The sequence below is a fragment of the Lottia gigantea genome (assembly GCF_000327385.1).
Source record: "Lottia gigantea unplaced genomic scaffold LOTGIsca_104, whole genome shotgun sequence".
NCBI classification, from domain to species: Eukaryota; Metazoa; Mollusca; class Gastropoda; family Lottiidae; genus Lottia; species Lottia gigantea.
In genome coordinates, this window is record NW_008706849.1 from 178,055 (window position 1) to 201,860 (window position 23,806).

Genomic DNA, 23,806 nt, shown 5'->3' on the forward strand with positions numbered 1-23,806 from the left:
TTTTGAACACAACTCTCATGTTACTGGAACTAATGACCACTTTTATTATTGGCAACCATACACAATAGGTAATGACTATGGTGTGAGGACTCCTTTACATGAGAAATTTTAAGCCCATAAACTTGAAATTCTATATTGTAGATCCACTAGGAGTTAGTAGTGAAGATGATAAACCAACTGTATTTAGAGCTACAGGATCACCACCATCTTCTCGTAACACCAGTCCTACTTCACCAGCTGGACCAGTAGAGAATGTGTCCAATGATTCTGGAGTAGGTAAAGATGGTGATAGTGGTATTAGTAGTGATGAACAGTACACTGATCTAGATAAAATGAGCAGTGTACTACCTACTATGTGGCTTGGATCTCAAACTGGAAGGTATGCATTCTTTAAGGGTTTCTTCATTTTATTCATTTATTAAACTATTATTAAGTTTTGAAGGGAGCCACGGTGGCTCAGTGAGTTAGACGCTTGCTCACTAACTTGAAAGGTCAAAGGTTCAATTCTGGCATAGGTTGAGATAATGCCTCAGATTTTTCAACCCAGCTTCCCCATGTCAGTGATGCTGACATGAAAAAAGCATCTAGTCGTGCAGATGAGACAATAAACCGAGGCCCCATGTGCTACATGTTAAAGATCCCTCTACAGTTTGAAATTAAAAAAAGAGCAGGCTAATTCCGCTGTCCTGGCAAAATTTCCGTCATTGCACCCTTCATGGCGTTGCCCAAGTCTTCATTAGCCCTTAAGGTGCAGAAAAGGAGGACGTAAAGCCATTTATTTCATTTTCATTTTTGTCTGAGAAGCTTAGAGAATCCATATACACTTCAAAAAATACAACCGTATGATTCTAGAACACCTCTTGCCACTTCCCAACTGGATTTGTCAATTCAACATTGTATTAGCTGTTGTTAATTTGGTATTACAGTATATCAAAAAAGATCCTAAAATATGTGTGTAATAAAAGTTTTTGCTGTAAGATCTTCAAACAACTGGATTATAACTGTTTTATGACTACAGTAAACTCTTATTTACTGGATTATATTGTTGTTTATTGTAGTTTATATGTACATTCATCAGTAGCACAATGGAAGAGATGTTTACATTCCGTTAAATTACGGGATTCTATACTCAGTATTGTGTAAGTATACTCAGATATTTTGAATAGCGCTGGCTCAGATAATATACAAAAAAATGTGCCTGATATTGAAGGAGTTTCTCTTTGAGAAAATTGTATGACAACACAAGTTCCTCTGTGGTGTTTGGTACTGCAAGAATATAAGTTAGAAGGTATACACATCAAGGGTGAACTTGAGCTGAGATATCAGTTGGCCCAAAGTCTTTGAATAATATGGTGTTCAACTTAACCCTTTGAACCCTGAGTGTAAATGAAATATAACCTCACATACCCTGAACTCCAAGTAATAAAAGTAAAAGCGTATGACGTCACTTAGTAACGGGTATATATTGCATTAGTGTGTGGCCAGTGAAGCGGCCGCTATGGTTGAAAGGGCTAAATAGTACTTTAGTGGTGTCCATCCTTCTGGGACACCTGATTCCACTCTGCAACTGGGTTTGTTGACTTAGTATTAATTTTGGAGAGTCCACATTCACCATCAGATAGTTGTAATTTCTGTTAAGAGCTGTATATTATGTTTTGTAGTCATGTAAAAGGAAGAGTTATGGTAGCACTAGCTGATGGTACAGTTGCAATATTTCATAGATCTTCTGGTTAGTATTCTTATCTTTTCAATAATGTCTAACAAACACCCTCGAAACACTTTCTCAAAATTGATAGTAATTAGGGTAGCATGGGGAAGACTAACTAAAGAGATAAATACAATAGGTACAATGTCTGGTGTGTTGCTAAGCTGGAAGGCAAAATGGGGTACCTTTATGTTCTACTTCACCAAACGTTTCTGGACCAAACGCTGCATCAGACACTGTACCTATCTGTAAATTCCCTGTCAGTACATCAAGTTGTGAGGCCCTTTGACCTGTATGCTCAATCAGTGAGTGCCCTTGACTGTTATCAATCAAATAAGAATAGGCCAAAGCTGCTTTCCTGGCAAAATTTTCATTATTGCACACTGCATGGTATTGCAAGTCTTCATCAGTCAAATGAAGAGCCAAAAAGTAAGTTTTAAGATTCCATTTCATATATACCTAATGAACAAATTTCTGTTTCAGATGGTCAGTGGGATCTAGAGAACTATCATCTCTTAGATTTAGGTAGACCTCATCATTCTATAAGATGTATGACTGTTATAGCAAACAAACATGTCTGGTGTGGATATAAAAATAGAATCCATATTATCAATCCTGAAGATATGTCTATAGAGGTAAGGTTCTCGAATTATCTGGTTTGTAGGCCCACATTACACTGCAATATGGTTTTAACAATGGTTTACTGTGTATGCTGTATTAGTGACCTTCACCTTTTCAAGCAGAATTTCTTCATTATTCATTGCCATTGTTGATGACATTTGGATGTCTGCTTGGACTAATTTCAACTTCTTTAAGGAGAGTTCCACAGATAAGCCTGCCGAGAACAATTACAGAACCATTCTCAGATCACTTCAAGTTACTGTACAGTAACATAACATAATGAAAATAAGAACATTTTATCTTGACCCTGTCTGTACAGAGCTCAGAAAGCTTAATATTGGCCTGGCGTGAAAGGGGCTATTGTTTGTCCAATACGATTTAAAATCAGCTTGTGATATGTTATGTTTTTCTATGATTTTGGGTTTCAAGCCATGCTTCAAGATTAAAATTCTGATAGGCCATTGTTTCAAGGATTATAAATTCAAATTGTGGAAAGTGGAAAATTTCATGAAACACAATGATTAACTCAATTAGTCATTAAGATAGCTTTGAAGAATGTTGAAGGTCATGAAACAGCCCCGCAGTAAATGCAGATTGTCATTGTCCAAAGTAATAAAGGCATAGTTGAGTAAAGAAATATATCGTGTGTGACCGCTTGAAACCTTGTATAACGATATCTGACGCAGAATTACTTTTCGAGAAAAACGCAAAAAACTATTTGTACACGTATTTTGTTAAAATCTTTTTTATTGTTTTTTTTACCTCTATACGTGATTTTCATTCTTGGAAAATATAAACCTCTTATAACAATTCGAGATCACCTGAACCAATAACTCGTATAATAATACAATATACGAGGTTTTTCATCTTCATACGCAGAGAAGGAACATTGAACCTTGTATAATATATTTTACGAGGTTTTAAACTGACTGTTTATATACGTGTTATTTAATTAGTGCTTTTTGAGTTATTTATTTTCAAGCTAAGAATACGAGGATTTGATCACAAGATTCGCACTTTTGCGAACTTTCGAACAGTACCAAAAAGTCAAAATGACCAAATATGGCATATACGAGGTTTCAAGCGTCACCCACGATATGCACATTGAGGACAATTTGAATCATAAACAAAAGTAGTCCTCCTCTTTAGGTAGAATAAATAGGAAGATATATACTTGATATATGATGTTGATACTCCTGGTATCACTACTCCAAGCGTCTCATGCAATATTGAAAACCACGTGTGCGGTTCGACTTTTAATACATTCTATTTGGTTTACTGTTTTGTTTGGAGTACTAACTATTAAGTACCACACCAATTGCAACAAATAATTCATAGTATTTTTAAATTTGACCCTTTTTGACCTACGTTGTATACTTCGCTGTGAGATTCCCCGTGGAATCTGATGTTTATAAACAAGATGACCTCAGTGGGAGTTCCTATAGCTTACACTGGTCAACTTGAATATGTTACTTGATTTGTTGTCAAACAAGGTAATAACAGAAATTATAGCCCATGGGTGTTTGGACAGGTTTCAAAATATGGTTTAATGGTAATTCATTGTCATTTATGCTGTTTTTAGCTGTCACTGCAGCTTTGAATTCGCTAAGTGAGATTATAAAAACAAAAATGGCCACTCAATTCTTCATGTTGATTAGAGTAGGAAAAAGTATGTCGACCGTATTCAACGTATATGGACCAGATTTTCTTTGTATCGGTATAAATTTTGTTACTGTTTATTCTACCTAAAAAAAAGGGGGGATTGTTTGTGTTGATGTTTTAAAATGTTCACAGTGCTTCATGGTATATTTTGAAATATTTTTGCTGGGTCAAACCAAATTTAGAATATCCTTCTTCAGCTAAGATTAGATTATTGTCTCCCTTTGTCCAAAAAAGAAATAGAAAGACAGCATTGAACATTTCTTTATTTTGTCAGATCCCTATCAAAGATTTTTATTTTATTTTTTTGTAGAAAAGTTTTGATGCTCATCCACGTAAAGAAAGTCAAGTAAGACAGTTAGCCTGGGTAGGAGATGGTGTATGGGTTTCTATTAGATTAGATAGTACATTACGATTATATCATGCTTATACTCATCAACATTTACAAGATGTAGATATTGAACCCTATGTTAGCAAGATGTTGGGTAAGTCTTCTGTTTTTAGTTTCAAGTATTCTTAAGGTGCAGGCACACGAGAGGGGTTGTTTGGAGATTTTTGTCGTCAATTTTCGTGATGATCGGATAATTTTTCACAGAAATATCGTGTCTGACTTGACGTTTCACTCTATTAGCTATATTGTACAATTGTTCAATCATTTCTGACAGCTGCCAGTGGGCGTATGTTACCTTGTCTGGCAAGCTATCTTTAAATTTATCATGAAAATTGGTGTGGCACAATGAAAAGAAATTGTTCAAATTGAATTGACATGGAGTATTTATTTGAAAAAAATCAAGTACATGTATATGGAACTTTGTAGGCAATCGAAAGCAAAAGTCTGATACAAAACACCAAGGTAAAACTATGATAACTCCTATATGTGTGTACCTTGGTGATGGGTGATGTTAACACTTTCAAGCCAGATTTCCTGTTTAGCTTGAAAATATGTCTTTGAAACTTCAAAAATTTTTGAATGACCATACTCAAACAGCCCTTAAATTTTACCTTGTAAAAATGTACTTACTTTCTGGAAATATCACAGGGTTCCTCGTTTTCATCCTTTTCCTACATATAGTCCCAGTTGAATACCTGGTTAAGCTTCACGCTTAAAAGAACCACACAAATTAGGGTACCTATTGTGTTCTATCTTATCCGTACCGGTGTTAGCAGCCATAGAGGACATGCATCGTGACAATGCAAATAGCCAGTGCAATAAAAAAAAGGAAATAATTTTCAAAGAATTCACAAGTGGTCATTAATATAATTTACCAGATTTTCCCAAAAAATAGTTCCTCCTTTACTTTGTAAGGAATATATAAGTTCAATATAACAAAATATTAATTCAAAATATGTGGTATGTTATTGCAGGAACTGGAAGACTTGGCTTCTCGTTTGTACGTATTACAGCAGTACTAATATCTAGTAATAGATTATGGATTGGTACCGGTAATGGTGTCATAGTTTCTGTACCATTGTCTGAAAGTAAGTTTGAGGTCCTTTGTACTCTATTGAGCTACATAACTCATAGTGAACATTACAGTTAAAGCTTTAGGCTCATCCCTATACTTCCATTTGGTATAAAATTAAAGTTTGCATCCAACTATTCTGTAAATTATTGGCTTATGGTCACCATCAGGGACAGATTGAACAGTTATTAGCCCTCAGACCAATGTGTTTCGTACACCCCCTTAGGGCCCCTATCCAATGCCCAACTGATTGTGAGAATAATACTTCTCAGCCAGACAAATGAGACAAGCTTTATTTAATTTTCTCATTAGATTTATTGTATGATAGTTTTACCGTAGATAAATTCGAAAAAGCAAAAGAAAATATATTTTTCAATCCTTAGTATACTGAATTGGATTCATTTCATATTTTTCAAATGAACAAATGAATGGAGTTTTATGTCCTACTTTTCTGAACTATATAGTCTAATGAACACGGGCAATGTCATGCAGGGTGCAACGAGGGAAATTTTGCCAGGACAGCGGCATTAACCTGCTCTTCTTCGATTTTTCAAGGTAACAAGCAGCAAATAACCACATCAGTAGCTGGTCGTCCTGGAGGTATAGTTAGAGTTTATAATGATAGTAAAACAGATAGTGTTACACCAGGCAGTTTTACACCTTATTGTTCTATGGCCCAGGCACAGTTATCTTTCCATGGTCATAAAGATGCTGTCAAATTCTTTGTTGCTGTACCTGGTAAGTTTATTCTTTCTTTTATTTCAAATTTCAGATATATTGTGATCCTTTAGGTTTTTTTATGAAGGGGGAAGGAGGGGCAGGATTTGCATTCATTTTGAAAAATGTACATTTACTAAATTGAAAATATAAAACAGTAAAGGGCTTTACACCTTTAAATATGCTCATCTTAATATTGATAAGTTTTAAATACAATTCATTATACTGAGTTGTATTCCTTAATCAACTGATTACTGAGTAGTTTTCAATACAACTCACTATCAATTTTATTATCTGAGTTGTATTCTTTAATAAAATGATTGCTGAGTTGTATTCCTTAATCAACTGATTACTGAGTTATATTCTTTAATCAACTGATTACTGAGTAGTTTTCAATACAACTCACTATCAATTTTATTATCTGAGTTGTATTCTTTAATAAAATGATTACTGAGTTGTATTCTTTAATCAACTGATTACTAAGTAATATTCTTTAATCAACTGATTACTGAGTAGTTTTCAATACAACTCACTATCAATTTTATTATCTGAGTTGTATTCTTTAATAAAATGATTGCTGAAATGTATTCCTTAATCAACTGATTACTGAGTTATATTCTTTAATCAAATGATTACTAAGTAATATTCTTTAATCAACTGATTACTGAGTAGTTTTCAATACAACTCACTATCAATTTTATTATCTGAGTTGTATTCTTTAATAAAATGATTACTGAGTTGTATTCTTTAATCAACTGATTACTAAGTAATATTCTTTAATCAACTGATTACTGAGTAGTTTTCAATACAACTCACTATCAATTTTATTATCTGAGTAGTTTTCAATACAACTTACTATCAATTTTCTTATAGATCATTGGTAGATTTAGATTACTGGATTGTATTCCTTAATCAACTGATTACTGAGTAGTTTTCAATACAACTCACTATCAATTTTATTATCTGAGTTGTATTCTTTAATAAAATGATTACTGAGTTGTATTCTTTAATCAAATAATTACTAAGTAATATTCTTTAATCAACTGATTACTGAGTAGTTTTCAATACAACTCACTATCAATTTTATTATCAGATTTGTATCTTTAATAAAATGATTACTGAGTTGTATTCTTTAATCAAATAATTACTAAGTAATATTCTTTAATCAACTGATTACTGAGTAGTTTTCAATACAACTCACTATCAATTTTATTATCTGAGTTGTATTCTTTAATAAAATGATTACTGAGTTGTATTCCTTAATCAACTGATTACTGAGTTATATTCTTTAATCAACTGATTAGTGAGTAGTTTTCAATACAACTCACTATCAATTTTATTATCTGAGTTGTATTCTTTAATAAAATGATTACTGAGTTGTATTCTTTAATCAACTGATTACTAAGTAATATTCTTTAATCAACTGATTACTGAGTAGTTTTCAATACAACTCACTATCAATTTTATTATCTCAGTTGTATTCTTTAATAAAATGATTACTGAGTTGTATTCCTTAATCAACTGATTACTGAGTTGTATTCTTTAATCAACTGATTAGTGAGTAGTTTTCAGTACAACTCACTATCAATTTTATTATCTGAGTAGTTTTCAATACAACTTACTATCAATTTTCTTATAGATCATTGGTAGATTTAGATTACTGGATTGTATTCTTTAATCAACTGATTACCCTGAGTAGCTTTCAATACAACTCACTATCAATTTTATTATAGATCATTGGTAGATTTAGATTACTGAATGATTCTTTAATCAACTGATTACTGAGTTGTATTCTTTAATCAACTGATTACCCTGAGTAATTTTCAATACAACTCACTATCAATTTTCTTATAGATCATTGGTAGATTTAGATTACTGAGTTGTATTCTTTAATTAACTGATTACTGAGTAGTTTTCAATACAACTTACTATCAATTTTATTATCATTGATAGATTTAGATTACTGAGTTGTATTCTTTAATTAACTGATTACCCTGAGTAGTTTTCAATACAACTTACTATCAATTTTCTTATAGATCATTGGTAGACTTAGATTACTGAATTGTATTCTTTAATCAACTGATTACCCTGAGTAGCTTTCAATACAACTCACTATCAATTTTATTATAGATCATTGGTAGATTTAGATTGCTGAGTCGGATTCTTTAATCAACTGATTACTGAGTTGTATTCTTTAATTAACTGATTACCCTGAGTAGTTTTCAATACAACTCACTATCAATTTTCTTATAGATCATTGGTAGATTTAGATTACTGAGTCGGATTCTTTAATCAACTGATTACTGAGTAGTTTTTAATACAACTCACTGTCAATTTTCTTATAGATCATTGGTAGATTTAGATTACTGAGTTGTATTCTTTAATCAACTGATTACCCTGAGTAGTTTTCAATACAACTCACTATCAATTTTCTTATAGATCATTGGTAGATTTAGATTACTGAGTTGTATTCTTTAATCAACTGATTACTGAGTTGTATTCTTTAATTAACTGATTACCCTGAGTAGTTTTCAATACAACTCACTATCAATTTTCTTATAGATCATTGGTAGATTTAGATTACTGAGTTGTATTCTTTAATCAACTGATTACTGAGTTGTATTCTTTAATCAACTGATTACCCTGAGTAGTTTTCAATACAACTAACTAACAATTTTCGTATCATCCAGCTGAGCAGTATTCTTTAAAGTAGAAATACCTGTCTTGTAGGACTCAAGAATCAAACATTGAAATAGTTTAAAACATGAACAAAAATTGAATTTTTATGAATACAAATATGCAGTATAAAAAATGAGTTTAGAATATTTTTTCATTAAATTTAAGACTTTTTGAATTGAATACGCCTCAATATTCAGTTATATAATCAATCAATAATAAAAGAGAACTATTATAGTAGAAAGATAGACTAGAGTGTTTTCTCTATTATATCTTAGTAACTAACACCAGTCTAATAATTAATAAAACGCCCAGGATAAAGAAATTATATAATCAATAATTGTAATAGGTACAAAAACATTCTGAATTCTTTCATTATTGGAAATGTCAGAACAATTTGCCTCGCTTTAAACTTGAAAATTATAGTTGACAAGGAACGAAGGACAAATTAAAGACACTGCATTTTCAGCTCTATAACTATAACGTTGCACTAACCATCACTGAAGCAGGACATTCTGTCACTCTGCTACTGGGATTGTCAACTCATCATCCCTTTTCACTGAAATATTTGAAATTTTGGGTAGATGCAAGGTATGCTAACTCTGATACCACTTTTCATTATGAAATACTTATCACTTATGGTTGATACACTTCCTTATGTGAAAAGTTCATTAGCTGCTACCAGTTTTACGCCAAAATGTTTTTTTGATTTCTGGTTTTATTTTGCAGTTCGGATTGTTAGTACTTGGTTTATTTATTTATATATTTTATTAAACAAAAGATAATATTAAATAGTATCAATGAAATTGAAATGGCAAACAAATGTGATTTCTGCATTTGTCACCGTTTTGCTGACTCAGTACCGGTAACTAAAACAGATGTTATTATGACTTAATTCTGCTTAATGAAAAGAATTCATTGATTTATTTTACTTCATTATTTCACACAAAGACTCAATTATTTCTGATCATATTTCATAAAATTATGGTGGTTATACACAAATTTGAGAGAGTTCTTTGATCACCTGGACCCATTGGTTACAGGGCACACAACAGTCTTGGTTGCCAATTTTTGTTGCCGACTTGAATGTTGAGTAAAATCTCGCGTGTGCTCGCACTTCCAGGACAAGATTATCACGTTACCGATTGAATTTATACTATCAAATAAGATTGATATTTGCCGCCGATTATTTTATCGTCTGTAAGTAAGAAAGCTGGCAAGTGAAAATCAAGACTGTTTATGTGCCGGCTCCTTTTGGTTTCATAAAATAATTTGAAGGAAAATATTTTCAGGCATATAATTTAAATTGAACCATCTTGGCCTCAAGTCATCATTAAATCTCTCTACGACCCTTAGCTTCCACACACTTTAAGCTGATTAACTTTCAGTCTAATTAAAATTCCTAGACAAAATTTGTCAATGTGACAGTAGACATCTGTATCGTTAAGGGGAAAATTGAAGACCGATTTACACTTTATCATTGGAATGATAAGTTTCTTGATCAGTTTAACAGCTTGTTTAAAACAAGAGACAAAACACAATGGTAGCACTTGATTGGAGATTTCTGAACAGGTTCCAATTCAAGTGAATTGTACGGAAGCGGGATAGGTCAAAATTTCCTCATCTATTTCCATCTCCGCCATTTTGAATTCTGTCTGCATCTACTATATTTTTGGCACATGTAGAATGCAATCTGAACTCTGTTTTAACTTAACGTCCGGTTGATTCTGAATCCCGAAAATGTAGAACTCACCAATCAAGGGACCCCAGAGTGTGTTCTTGTAGCTGGTTGATGGTAAAATATCCCAGGAAAAATTTACTTCCATGCACATGGCATGGCAAAACTCCATTTTATTTTAACTTAAAGATGGATAACTGTTTAAAAACTGCCTTTTGTTGTATTTTGTTATGCTTTTAGAATAAGTATAGTGCAGAAATAATTTACCCGTTTTTGCCGCAATTGTTCAGAATTTTATGTATGTGAAATTTTATACGCCCACATGAAATGGGGGGCGTATATTGCCCTCACCTCTTTCCGTCCGTCCGTCCGTCCACAATTGCTCGTAAACACTCTACAAGGCACAATTTTTGACTGATTTCGACGAAACTTGGTATGGTTGTTTGTAATCACCAAAGAATGAACTCTATTGAAAATCAGACGAATTGAAAAATATTTACTATGAGTTATTGCCCTTGTTCTTGAAACGCTTGTAAACATTCTAGAAGGTGCAGTTCATGACGGATTTTGATGAAACTTGGTATGAGTGTTCGTTATCGCCCAAGGATAAACCCTATCGGAAATCAGAAAAATTGAAAAATATTTAGTATTAGTTATTGCCCTTGTTCTTGAAAACGTGTTCAATTCAAACACTCTAGGAGGGACAATTCTTGATGGATTTAAACGAAACTTGGCATGAGTGTTTGTAATCACCCAAGGATGAAAATCAGAAGAATCGAAAAATATTTAGTATGAGTTATTGCCCTTGTTCTTGAAAACACGTTCAATTTTCAGCTCGTAAACACTCTAGAAGGCACAATTCTTGATGGATTTTGACTATATATGGTATGAGTGTTCGTTATCGCCCAAGGATAAACCCTATCGGAAATCAGAAAAATTGAAAAATATTTAGTATTAGTTATTGCCCTTGTTCTTGAAAACGTGTTCAATTCAAACACTCTAGAAGGGACAATTCTTGATGGATTTAAACGAAACTTGGCATGAGTGTTTGTAATCACCCAAGGATGAAAATCAGAAGAATCGAAAAATATTTAGTATGAGTTATTGCCCTTGTTCTTGAAAACACGTTCAATTTTCAGCTCGTAAACACTCTAGAAGGCACAATTCTTGATGGATTTTGACAAAACTTGGTATGAGTGTTCGTTATCAACCAAGGATAAACCCTATCGAAAATCAGGAAAATTGAAAAATATTTAGTATGAGTTATTGCCCTTGCTATTGAAAACGAGTTCAATTTTTAGCTTGTAATCACTCTAGAAGGCACAATTCTTGACGGATTTTGATGAAGCTTGGCATGAGTGTTTGTTATCAACCAAGGTTAAACCCTATTAAAAATCAGAAAAATCGAAAAATATTTAGTATGAGTTATTGCCCTTGTTCTTGAAAACGCGTTCAATTTTTAGCTCGTAAATACTCTAGAAGGGACAATTCTAGATGGATTTTAACGAAACTTGGCATGAGTGTTTGTAATCACTCAAGGATGAACCCTCTTGAAAATCAGACGAATCAAAAAATATTTAGTATGTGTTATTGCCCTTGTTCTTGAAAACGTGTTCAATTTTTAGCTCATAAACACTCTAGAAGGCACAATTCTTGATGGATTTTGACAAAACTTGGCATGAGTGTTTGTTATCGCCCAAGGATAAACCCTATTGAAAATCAGGAAAATTGAAAAATATTTAGTATGAATTATTGCCCTTGCTTTTGAAAACGAGTTCAATTTTTAGCTTGTAATCACTCTAGAAGGCACAATTCTTGACGGATTTTGATGAAACTTGGTGTGAATTTTCCTAATTACCCAAGGATGAACCCTATTGAAAATCAGAAGAATTGAAAAATATTTAGTATGAGTTACTGCCCTTGTTCTTGAAAGCGCTTTCAAATTTAGCTCTTAAACACTAAAAGGCATGATTGTTGCTGGATTTTGACAAAACTTGCTTTTATTATTTAGTCCCGCGCTGAAGATTGAATATTTGTCTTCTAGAGTGTTCACGAGCTAAAAATTGAACACGTTTTAAAGAACAAGGGCAATAACTCATACTCAATATTATTCATTATCGCCCTAAAGAGTTCAAAAGAAGTGTATGACTGAAGGTTGAATATTTCATACTGGTGATTGTTACTGTAATGGTGAATATTTTTATTCAAAATCAAAGCTGCCAGTGGGTGTATATTACCTTACCTGGCAAGCTATCTTTATTAATTCAAAAAACCTTAAGCATTACAAAAATTATTATTCTTAAAGTGGTTTCATTTACACTATTATTGAAGAACCACTTGATTTTACTGTTAAGTGAATAGGTACAGTTAATGGCTGGCCTGTGTAAAAGGGGCTTAAAATGAGACAATGAGCTTAGTCTGTAGTTAAGGTGGGCCCACTAAAAAATTTGAATTACATTTCTGTGGAGAGCGTATGCTTGTAGGCAACAATGCATTTCACATTACATAATCAAATAGAATGCTGTTTGTGGAATGAAGTCTATAAAACATTTCTGTTTTCTTCATTAAACAGATATTTCAGACATTAAATCTTCATACTGTTACTAAAATTACCTTCATTGTTAGAGAGTGTGTCTGCTAAATCCATTGAGAGAAGGAAAATAGATCTTGTAGACATGTAAATCAGTGAAAACATTGACAAGTCATGATTCTTTCAAAGGTAGACAACTCCTGTCTTAATTCTGTTTTTTACTCGCAGTATTTCTCGCCTGTAAAATGAAACTCCACTATTAATCAGTCTGAGAGCTGATGTCTATCAATCTTTTGTTATAAATCATGCCGAAACTGGACTCTGAATTCTGTAATCGATTAGTGGCTACCAAGACTAAAATTTGAAGAAAAAAACTGTATTAGAACCTGCACATTATGAACATTTTCATATGATTGAGGATGTCTGATGACCTTGAACAACATCAAGAAAGGATTGACATGTCAATGTCTGATTATCTTGAACATCATCAAGAAAGGATTGCCATGTCAATGTCTGATTATCTTGAACAATATTAATAAAGGATTGACATGTCTTGAACAATATTAATAAAGGATTGACATGTCAATGTCTGATTATCCTGAACAATAGTAATAAAGGATTGACATGTCAATGTCTGATTATCTTGAACAATAGTAATAAAGAATTGACATGTCAATGTCTGATTATCTTGAACAATATTATTAAAGGATTGACATGTCAATGTCTGATTATCTTGAACAGTATTAATAAAGGATTGACATGTCAATGTCTGATTATCTTGAACAATATTAATAAAGGATTGACATGTCAATGTCTGATTATCTTGAACAATATTATTAAAGGATTGACATGTCAATGTCTGATTATCTTGAACAATATTAATAAAGGATTGACATGTCAATGTCTGATTATCTTGAACAATAGTAATAAAGAATTGACATGTCAATGTCTGATTATCTTGAACAATAGTAATAAAGAATTGACATGTCAATGTCTGATTATCTTGAACAATAGTAATAAAGGATTGACATGTCAATGTCTGATTATCTTGAACAATATTAGTAAATGATTGACATGTCAATGTTAAACTGACATGACAAAGCATTGACTTGTATATGGTGTAAAACTTGAAATAAGTTCTTGTATCTTTAGGTATTGATTTTCACTTTACCTGCTGATAAAATGCAATTACAACTGTCACATAACTTAGTATTATTATTGGACTACAGCTCAAGTGGAAGGTGTGCTGGCTCACTGAGTTACATGCATCCTTCAAAACTAGAAGGTCCAGGTCCATAGTACCTTCATATTGCAAAACATGGATTCCCCCTTTAAGTGATATGGTTGTTCAAATGTGTGCTGTGTTAAAGATCCCTCATAAGCTGGAAATTGGAGAAGATAAGCTAAATGTGGTTGGCTTGGCTAATATTTCCTTATTGGACACTGCATGGCATTGCCTGTCTTCTTTAACCCTATCAGGTGTCAAAATATAAGATGTAAGACTCCCATTTCATTCATTTATAATCTAGGACCCCGGTTCCCAACCTGGGGTGTTTCCACTCTGGGGTTGTGCGACTCGGGTGTCAGGGGTGTGGCCAACTGGTCAGAATTAATTTTGAGAAGAATTTATTTTGAAGTGAGAGAGCATCGCACCTCACATTACCATGTGCTAAAAATGTGGATGAAACAAATTTTTGGGGGTATGAAAGGCCTAGGTGATTGCTCCAGGGAAAGGTTGAGAACTAATGATCTAGGAGATACAGTGTTCCTTTAAATCATGTTATATGCTATTATTAAGGTTAATAATGTCCCTGACTTGATTATACAATAAATGTTTGATTGATATTAGAATAGCATGGTATTCTGTCATCAATACTCCTATTCAGACCATTATTTTTCATTCATAGAGCTAGAGATTGGCGCCATATCAATTTCCTGTCAACTCACAAAAGCTTACTCCTTAGTATAATGTTGCAGAGTCTTGGGAATATCTACTGGCATGCCATTTCCTTTTAGACATTCATTTAACTTTATCCATTTCCATGAAATCAAAAGGTGTTTAACAGGATTTATAAAGAGGTTTTTGTATGTGTATCGGGGACAATGATAGCATCAATTTGCGCCATTCCAATTTTCGATCAGACGTCTTCAGTCCTAGCAATTCTACTAAAACTACTAAAATGTTTTATGACGTCAACCTAGCAAAGGTCTTTCGTGATACAAGCAAGTTTTGTGGTGGTGACATCATAAAACACTTTAGTTTTAGTGGAATTGCAGGAACCACAGACGTCTGATTGAAAATTGGAATGGTGCAAATTGATGCTATCAGTGTCCATCAGAGGCTGGAATCGAGGCAGATGTTTCAGACTAGGGTAAAACATATAAAAATTATATTTTTAAATTTTTTTAAAGTAAATTGGGGTTGTAGACTATTTTTCTAGGGACAAATTTGCCGCATCTGTATCCCACCCCCATTGTGCCGCCACCGTCACCAGTGATTCCCGAAGCAAATTTTCACAGATAAAAGTCTCCAAAAATCAATGATAACTTAGAGCAATTTATAGCCAAGGAAATATTCATCAGATCAAAAACATCTTTCTTTCAAAGACCGTTTCTAATTTCCGCCATTTTGATTATCAGGTTGAAATGGGTTAAATGTTATTGATAAATCATTAATATAAAGATGACAGATTGAGTGAGAACATTGCAATATTAATGTTATGGTTCTACAGGCCACATACTTTAAAAAGGTTTATCTTGTTCTTAAGATTATAGGAATAAAATGCTCAATAAGTTCTGAATATAGTTAGGAATTTTTTAAAGGGACATGTTAGTTATTTTTGGGGGTTGATTTTAGTCTTGAATATATGTAAATAGTCTTCAGAAGTACTAGAAACGTACGAAAGTCACATAATTTCTTTAAACTAGGAATTTTACTCACTATTTCTATATATATCTTTTCTATATATCACAGAGTATCTTAAAATAACGAGTCGTTTTTGTAACTTTTAAACACGGATAACTCTGGACACACATTGATTTGAAGGCTCAAATTTCCACGGTGAGCTGTGAATATTATTACTGACTAGGTTAGCTAAAATATTCCAGTTTCTGTAGGTATGATCGGTCTTCAAAATGGTGCACCCTGGCCTTTTAAGTACCCACATAAAAACCTTATAGTATTTACAGTGAAAACCCTCTAAACCAACAGGCTGTCGGACCACCGTGAATTGTCGGTTTGGAGGGGTTGCCAGTTTACCCGTAGGAGTGGCAATATAACAGAGTTAAATCCCTTTATGACTTAATCCATTATCTGTAGTTATCGCCCTTTATAATGTTAACTGGACACTGCGCACTGTCATTATAATAACTAACAATTTTTTACTTCAATCTGAATTCCCTTTGCATGACACTTTGACGTTTTCTAGGGCGTTCCATGGTTATGATTTAAACTTTCGAGAAAATCAGCTAATTTAACGCAAATTTGAGCTTGGGAAATGATCGAATGTTCAAATGCCGGTTAGCAATTAATCGTTTCCTTTGATAATTAGTCACAGCACACGTCATATTTATTGTTGTCAAGGGATTATCATCAATTAATATGTGAACTAATTATGGTGCCAGTTTAGAGAGACTAATTAACCATAGATTAACTACTTTCTGACTTTAGGATTTTGATGCTGGGTTGCAGTTTAGAGAGGTGCCAGTTTACCAGGGTTTATCTCCTATATTATACAGTCATTCGACCGGAACTTTTCAAATGTACCAGTTTACAGAATCCGTTTTATGAAGGATGCAGTTTAGAGCGGTTTCACTGAATTTTGAAGAATTTAATATTTTTATTTGGTTACATTAAATGCAATTCTAATTTTCAATTGTCAATTTTAGAAACTCATAAAACTAAAAACAATTGACAGATTTAATATAAACAACTTAATGATAGTGAAATGTCCTTGGGGAGATTTTACGCCAGGATTCAGAAAGAATAAAACATTAATTGAATTCAGATGAAGATAAAGGAAATGAAAGTCTACATGATTGTGGTGTTGAAATATCAGTAAATGTCAAACCAAATTTAACTTGAAATCTGTCAGATTGCAACAGTTCCTAATTATTGATTTCTTTTCAATTCCACCAACATTTCTACTTCTAATATTATTTTCTTTTAAATACAATTCTCTTTAATTTATAAAAACCTCAAGTGAATTATACTTGATTATTCTTATATTGCTTGAGTTCATCAACGCTGTGTTTCCAGGTTTTTTCTCAAGTTTCTATCCTTTTGTTTTTCACCAAACCTAAAAATAATCTGAAAGGTTTTGGTCGTTAAGTAGTGAAATTGTTCACAGAAATTTGATGGCACTACAGACATTTCCCAATAAACTAGATAGTTCTACAGAAATTTCCCACAACAACTAGCTGGCACTACAGACATTTCCGAACAAATTAGATAGTACTACAGAAATTTCCCACAATAACTAGCTGGCACTACAGACATTTCCCAACAAATTAGATAGTTCTACAGAAATTTCCCAATAAACTAGGTAGTTCTACAGAAATTTCCCACAATAACTAGCTAGCACTACAGACATTTCCCAACAAATTAGATAGTACTACAGAAATTTCCACAATAACTAGCTGGCACTACAGACATTTCCCAGCAAACTAGATAGTTCTACAGAATTTTCCCACAATAACTAGCTAGTACTATAGAAATTTCCACAATAACTAGATAGTTCTACAGAAATTTTCCACAATGACTTGATAGTACTATAGAAATTTTCCACAATAACTAGATAGTTCTACAGAAATTTCCCACTATAACTAGATAGTTCTACAGAAATTTCCCGCAATAACTATCTAGTACTATAGAAATTTTCCACAATAACTAGATAGTTCTACAGAAATTTCCCACAATAACTAGCTAGTACTACAGAAATTTCCATAATAACTAGCTAGTACTACAGACATTTCCCAACAAACTAGATAGTTCTACAGAAATTTCCCACAATAACTAGATGGCACTACAGACATTTCCCAACTAACTAGCTGGTACTACAGAAATTTTCCACAATATCTAGATAGTTCTACAGACATTTTCAACAATAATTACCTAGTACTACAGAAATTTCCTACAATAACTAGATAGTTCTACAGACATTTCTCACAATAACTAGCTAGCATTACAGAAATTTCTAACATAAACTGCCTAGTACTACAGGAATTTCCCACAATAACTAGCTAGTTTTATAGAAATTTCTCTCAATAATCAGCTGGCATTGCAGAAACTTCCCCCGTAAACTAGTAGCTAACAAAATTGCTTATATTTCAAAGTAAGCATTGTATATTGTTGGATTTAAAAATATACCTTCTTTGACCTTTTTTCATAAACTTTGCTACCTATGTATGTTTTTAACAGTAAATTAAAAGTTTCTGGAACACTGAAGGCTGAGGTTGCTGAAGGTTGAAGTTAAAGTTTCATACTGATAGAACCAAGAATAGATTTAGGTGTTGAAATAGGGAATATAATTTGTGTTAGACATTACTGTTCACATCACGACATCTCAAATTACTTTTAGATTAGTAGTTTGTCTCCTAACTGAGAAACACATTTACTAAAACAAACAAGGAATCACACGGAAATCAATCCAATCATGGTGAAGACAAGATGTAGCCAATCGTTACTAGGTCGTCATCAAATTACATCCTCTTTACAGACAGCCTATTGGAAACTCTCCATTATTTTTAAATGTCAGAAGTGATCCAATATGTGGAAACTATAGAATTGAGATTTCAGAACCAGTGGGGTGTTATTTTTTCATTACAATCATGCTTCATTTCACAATAATTTGTATATAAATTGATATTCAGAGTAATCTTTTCCACCAAAATTGTGAATATGTCATTTTTCAATTCAGACCTTGTCAGATACAGGCCATTCTATATTATAATCTTCATTGGTTCAAGTGAATTCCTTTGAACAAAAAAATGTTTTAAGTGTTTAATTCCCATTTTGTGGTCAGTCCTGGGTTTGTTAACATTGGCAAAACCATTCCTGGAAAATGGCATGAGCCTACTCTATTCGAAATCTAACTGTCTGGGGATCTGTAAAGTTCACAGTCCTTAATATATAGGGCCTTAGTATTTTGGCCCATACTAAGGAATAAAAGATATATTGGTATATAAGCTTATAAAAGAAACAATGGTATATGAAAGTAAGAGTCGTATAGATATAATGCAATGTATAAATGATATATATTAATAATCTATGATATACATAAGATATAATGGGATATATTTATATCAGATATAATGTGAATTAAATATAGTAGATAAAATATAATGTAAATAATGGTAGGTATTATAAGTAATAAAATGTATGCTTGATGATAGATATTATGGTATATAAAAGATAATACAATGTTCATTAAAAGATATAATGGTGTATATAAAAGATAATGTAATGTTATAAGATATAATGGTATATAAAAGATATTAATGGTATATAAAAGATAATGTAATATAAAAGATATAATGATATATAAAAGATAATGTAATGTTATAAGATATAATGGTATATAAAAGATATAATGGTATATAAAAGATATAATGGTATATAAAAGATAATGTAATGTTAAAAGATATAATGGGATATTAAAGATAATGTAATGTTATAAGATATAATGGTATATAAAAGATATAATGGTATATAAAAGATAATGTAATGTTAAAAGATATAATGGTATATAAAAGATATAATGTTAAAAGATATAATGGTATATAAAAGATATAATGATATATAAAAGATATAATGGTGTATATAAAAGATATAGTAGTATATTAAAGATATAATGGTGTATATAAAAGATAATGTAATGTTATAAGATATTATGGTATATAAAAGATAATGTAATGTTAAAAGATATAATGGTATATAAAAGATATAATGTTAAAAAATATAATGATATATAAAAGATATAATGGTATATTAAAGATATGATTGTGTATATAAAAGATATAATGTTAAAAGATATAATGATATATAAAAGATATAATGGTATATATAAAAGATATAATGATATAAAAGATATAATGCTATATAAAATATGTACATATAATGGTATATATGAAAGAAATAATGTCTGTTAGAAGATAGCGTGACATCAGGACAACTAAAATAATGTTCAATAATTGTCTGACATTGATCTTACATTACACATTGATCTGGCTAAATTAGGTCTTTTGTCAATCAGAATCTAATGATTGTTTTCTTCTATATTAATTAATTACCACACTCTTATTCTTCATGTTTAATTAAAGAAGCCTTACAACTTCTATGATCAATTACTTTAAAGGTGGATTTGTAAAGGTGGAAGGTGGTATCTCATTAAAATGGAATTTTACTCCATTTCATGTGATAGAAAATTAAAATTCATCACAATATTGAATAAAAACCAATACCACTACATACATGAGTCTTGACCAAAATCAAAATTGAGCAAATTAAATAAAATTGACAACTAATAAATCTACATGTAAGGTAAATCTGAAACAGAAAATTGTTAGAATAATTTTTAGATAAGTAACACCACTTTTTTAAATTGGTGATTGTTGCCATGAAAAAACGAACACACCACTTTTTATACGCCCACACGTAAGATGGGTGTATATTGTAATCACCCCTTGGCTCGTGCTCACGCTACAGGCTACAGTTCTTTATGGATTCTTTTGATTTTTATTTTGTATGTCAATGTTGTTATGAAGATGATCCCTATTGATTTTCGTGATGATGGGATAATTTTTCACCGAAATATCGTGTCTGACTTGACGTTTTTCTTTTACAGATTCTTTTGATTTTTATTTTGTATGTCAATGTCATTATAAAGATGATCCCTATTGATTTTCATGATGATCGGATAATTTTTCACCGAAATATCGTGTCTGACTTGACGTTTTACTCTATTAGCTATATTGTGCAACTCGTGCTCACTCTACAGGCTACAATTGTTTACAGATTCTTTTGATTTTTATTTTGTATGTCAATGTCATTATGAAGATGATCCCTATCGATTTTCGCGATGATCGGATAATTTTTCACCGAAATATCGTGTCTGACTTGAAGTTTCACTCTATTAGCTATATTGTGCAACCCTGTAGTCACTAAAGACTGTTTAATCATTTCTGACAGCTGCCAGTGGGCGTATGTTACCTTGCCTGGCAAGCTATCTTTTAATTTGTTTTTTATGAAAAAATGAACAATCTACTAGAAAAAATATTTTGAACAATGTCTTAAAATGCTGCTCTGACATTTGTTTATTTTGTGTTTTTTTTGTGTTTTTTTTTGTATGAATGCTTTAAAATTCAAAATTGTCTTCAATTATGTAATAATTGTTTGTTGTACCAATCGATTCACGAGAAGTTCAAAACAAACAAAAAAATATTCGAAAAACCGGTAAATATAAAAATTGACATGTCTTGTTCTTTAGGGTAATCAATAAGAGTTATAATCATGGTGATATAAAAATCATTGAAATATAATTAAGGAGAGTTATAATTGTATGATATATTGTTATTAAATATAATGATATTGAGTATATTAAGCTATTATTAGTTGATTATTATTGGATGAGAAACTGTTATATTCATGATAAGTTTTAATTAAATATCCACCTGAGGTTTTAGCTGTCCACAGGTGTATTGTTGTTCACTCTTTCTGTCAAGACTTGAAAATATTCAAATTAGAGCTTGAACTGATTACACTTTAATTCAGTGAGAAAAATAAGATGTTTAAAACATAGCACGACGTTGGTCCAAATCATTGCCATGGAGAAAACCCTGTTCATATGGCATATTATATGTTGTGTAGTGATTTGCACCATACATATTTCCCAGTATCTAGTTGTTCAGATGGGACAATAAACCAAGGCCCTGTGTTCTACAGGCTGGAAATTAAAAGAGTAGGCTTATGGCTAGGCTCTTGCTCGTAACCTAAAAGGTCCAAGTTCAATCCCAGCATGGTTGAGATACCTTCGGATCTTTCAATCAAGTTTCCTCCTGTCAAAGGGCTGACATGGAAAAATGTTAAGTCGTTCGGATGGGACAATAAACTGAGCCCCTGTGTATTACAGGCTGTGTACATTAAAGATCCCTTGATAGTTGAACATCGAAAAAAGAGTAGACTAGTGCCACTGTCCTGGCAAAATTTCCTTCATTGCTCAATGCATGGCATGGCAGATATTCATTTCTTTTTGCAACATAATTACCCTATCCAAAATATTCAGTGGATCTCTGACTAATGTTAGAAAACCTGTTTCCATGTCAACCCGTCCGCCCTCCATCACTGACATGAGGGAACCGGGTTGAAAAAATCCCAACCTATGCTGGGATTGAACCCTGGATCTTCAGGTTACAAGCAAGAGTCTAACTTATGCGGCTTCCTGACTAAATATCAAGCAAGAGGTCTACAAAGTGCTAACATGTAGCCTTAAGGTATTTTGTGTCAATCCAAGTGACTAGGCAATGTGACTACTAGTAGTAGTAGAGGATAATATCTGATATTAAGCTGGGAGATAATGAAAGTTGAATGGTGAAACTATCTATAGACCTATCACTCAATGAAATGACCATGATATATTGATTGGCAAGCTATTCATTAAGATGTGGCTAGCCATGGACAAACATAATCACATACTTAGTAAGTGAGTGTTGGATTTGAAAAGAGGATGTGAAAGGACTATTACAGACTATTCAATGTGTATTTCAGACGGTGTAACGTAGTGTTATTAATTCACTAAATACCATTAAATAGTCAATCATTCGTCTTATCTCTTTTACTCCTAATATTAAACCTAATTAAACCTAATATAACTAGGTGTTATTAAATCTACTAATATTGAACCTAATATAACTAGGTGTTATTAAATCTAGTAATATTAAACCTAATATAACTAGGTGTTATTAAATCTACTAATATTAAACCTAATATAACTAGGTGTTATTAAATCTAGTAATATTAAACCTAATATAACTAGGTGTTATTAAAGATGGGTTCCCTTATTTTCATTTACTTTTATAAATAGAAAGTAGAGGTGCTCTAATGACTTACAAAAATACCAGTTTATCTCACATGTCCATAATTAATTCATAATTAGTTAAATTAGAAGAGAATTACCATGAGTGATCGATCAATAACGGTCAAGAAGTATTTTTTGTTTATCCAGACTGTTATGATTGGTTAAAACTCTTAATTATATGCAATAAGAACATAATGATATGATTAAGAATACATGATAATTCATTAGAAACACCAGATAATCAAATAGTTTGCTTAATTCGACACTAAAAAATAAGGAAACCCATCATTAAATCTAGTAAAATTAAACCTAATAAAACTAGGTGTTATCAAATCTATTAATATCAAACCTAATATAACTACAGTAGGTGTTAATATTGTGAACCTTACAGAAACTGTACTATTGATATTGTCAACCTTACAGAAACTGTACTGATATTGTTAATTTTACAGAAACTGTACTGATATTTTTAACTTTACAGAAACTGTACTGATATTGTTAACTTTACAGAAACTGCACCATTGCTATTGTGAACCTTACAGAAACCGTACTATTGATATTATTAACTTTACAGAAACTGTACTGATATTATTAACTTTACAGAAACAGTACTATTGATATTGTTAATCTAACAGAAACTGTACTATTATCAACATTACAGAAACTGTACTATTGTCAACATCA

General features: G+C 32.0%; 1 protein-coding gene across 1 annotated transcript; it reads left to right on the forward strand.

The window, feature by feature from the left end:
- Window positions 1–141: 141 nt before the first annotated feature.
- On the forward strand, window positions 142–6,231 carry LOTGIDRAFT_170787 (hypothetical protein; the record flags this gene model as incomplete). Its single annotated transcript, XM_009046634.1, has 8 exons — window positions 142–379; window positions 1,059–1,139; window positions 1,662–1,729; window positions 2,189–2,340; window positions 4,299–4,470; window positions 5,351–5,464; window positions 6,004–6,186; window positions 6,221–6,231. Coding segments are annotated over 8 exons (1,019 nt in total), but the record flags the coding sequence as incomplete, so codon positions are not given.
- Window positions 6,232–23,806: the final 17,575 nt, after the last annotated feature.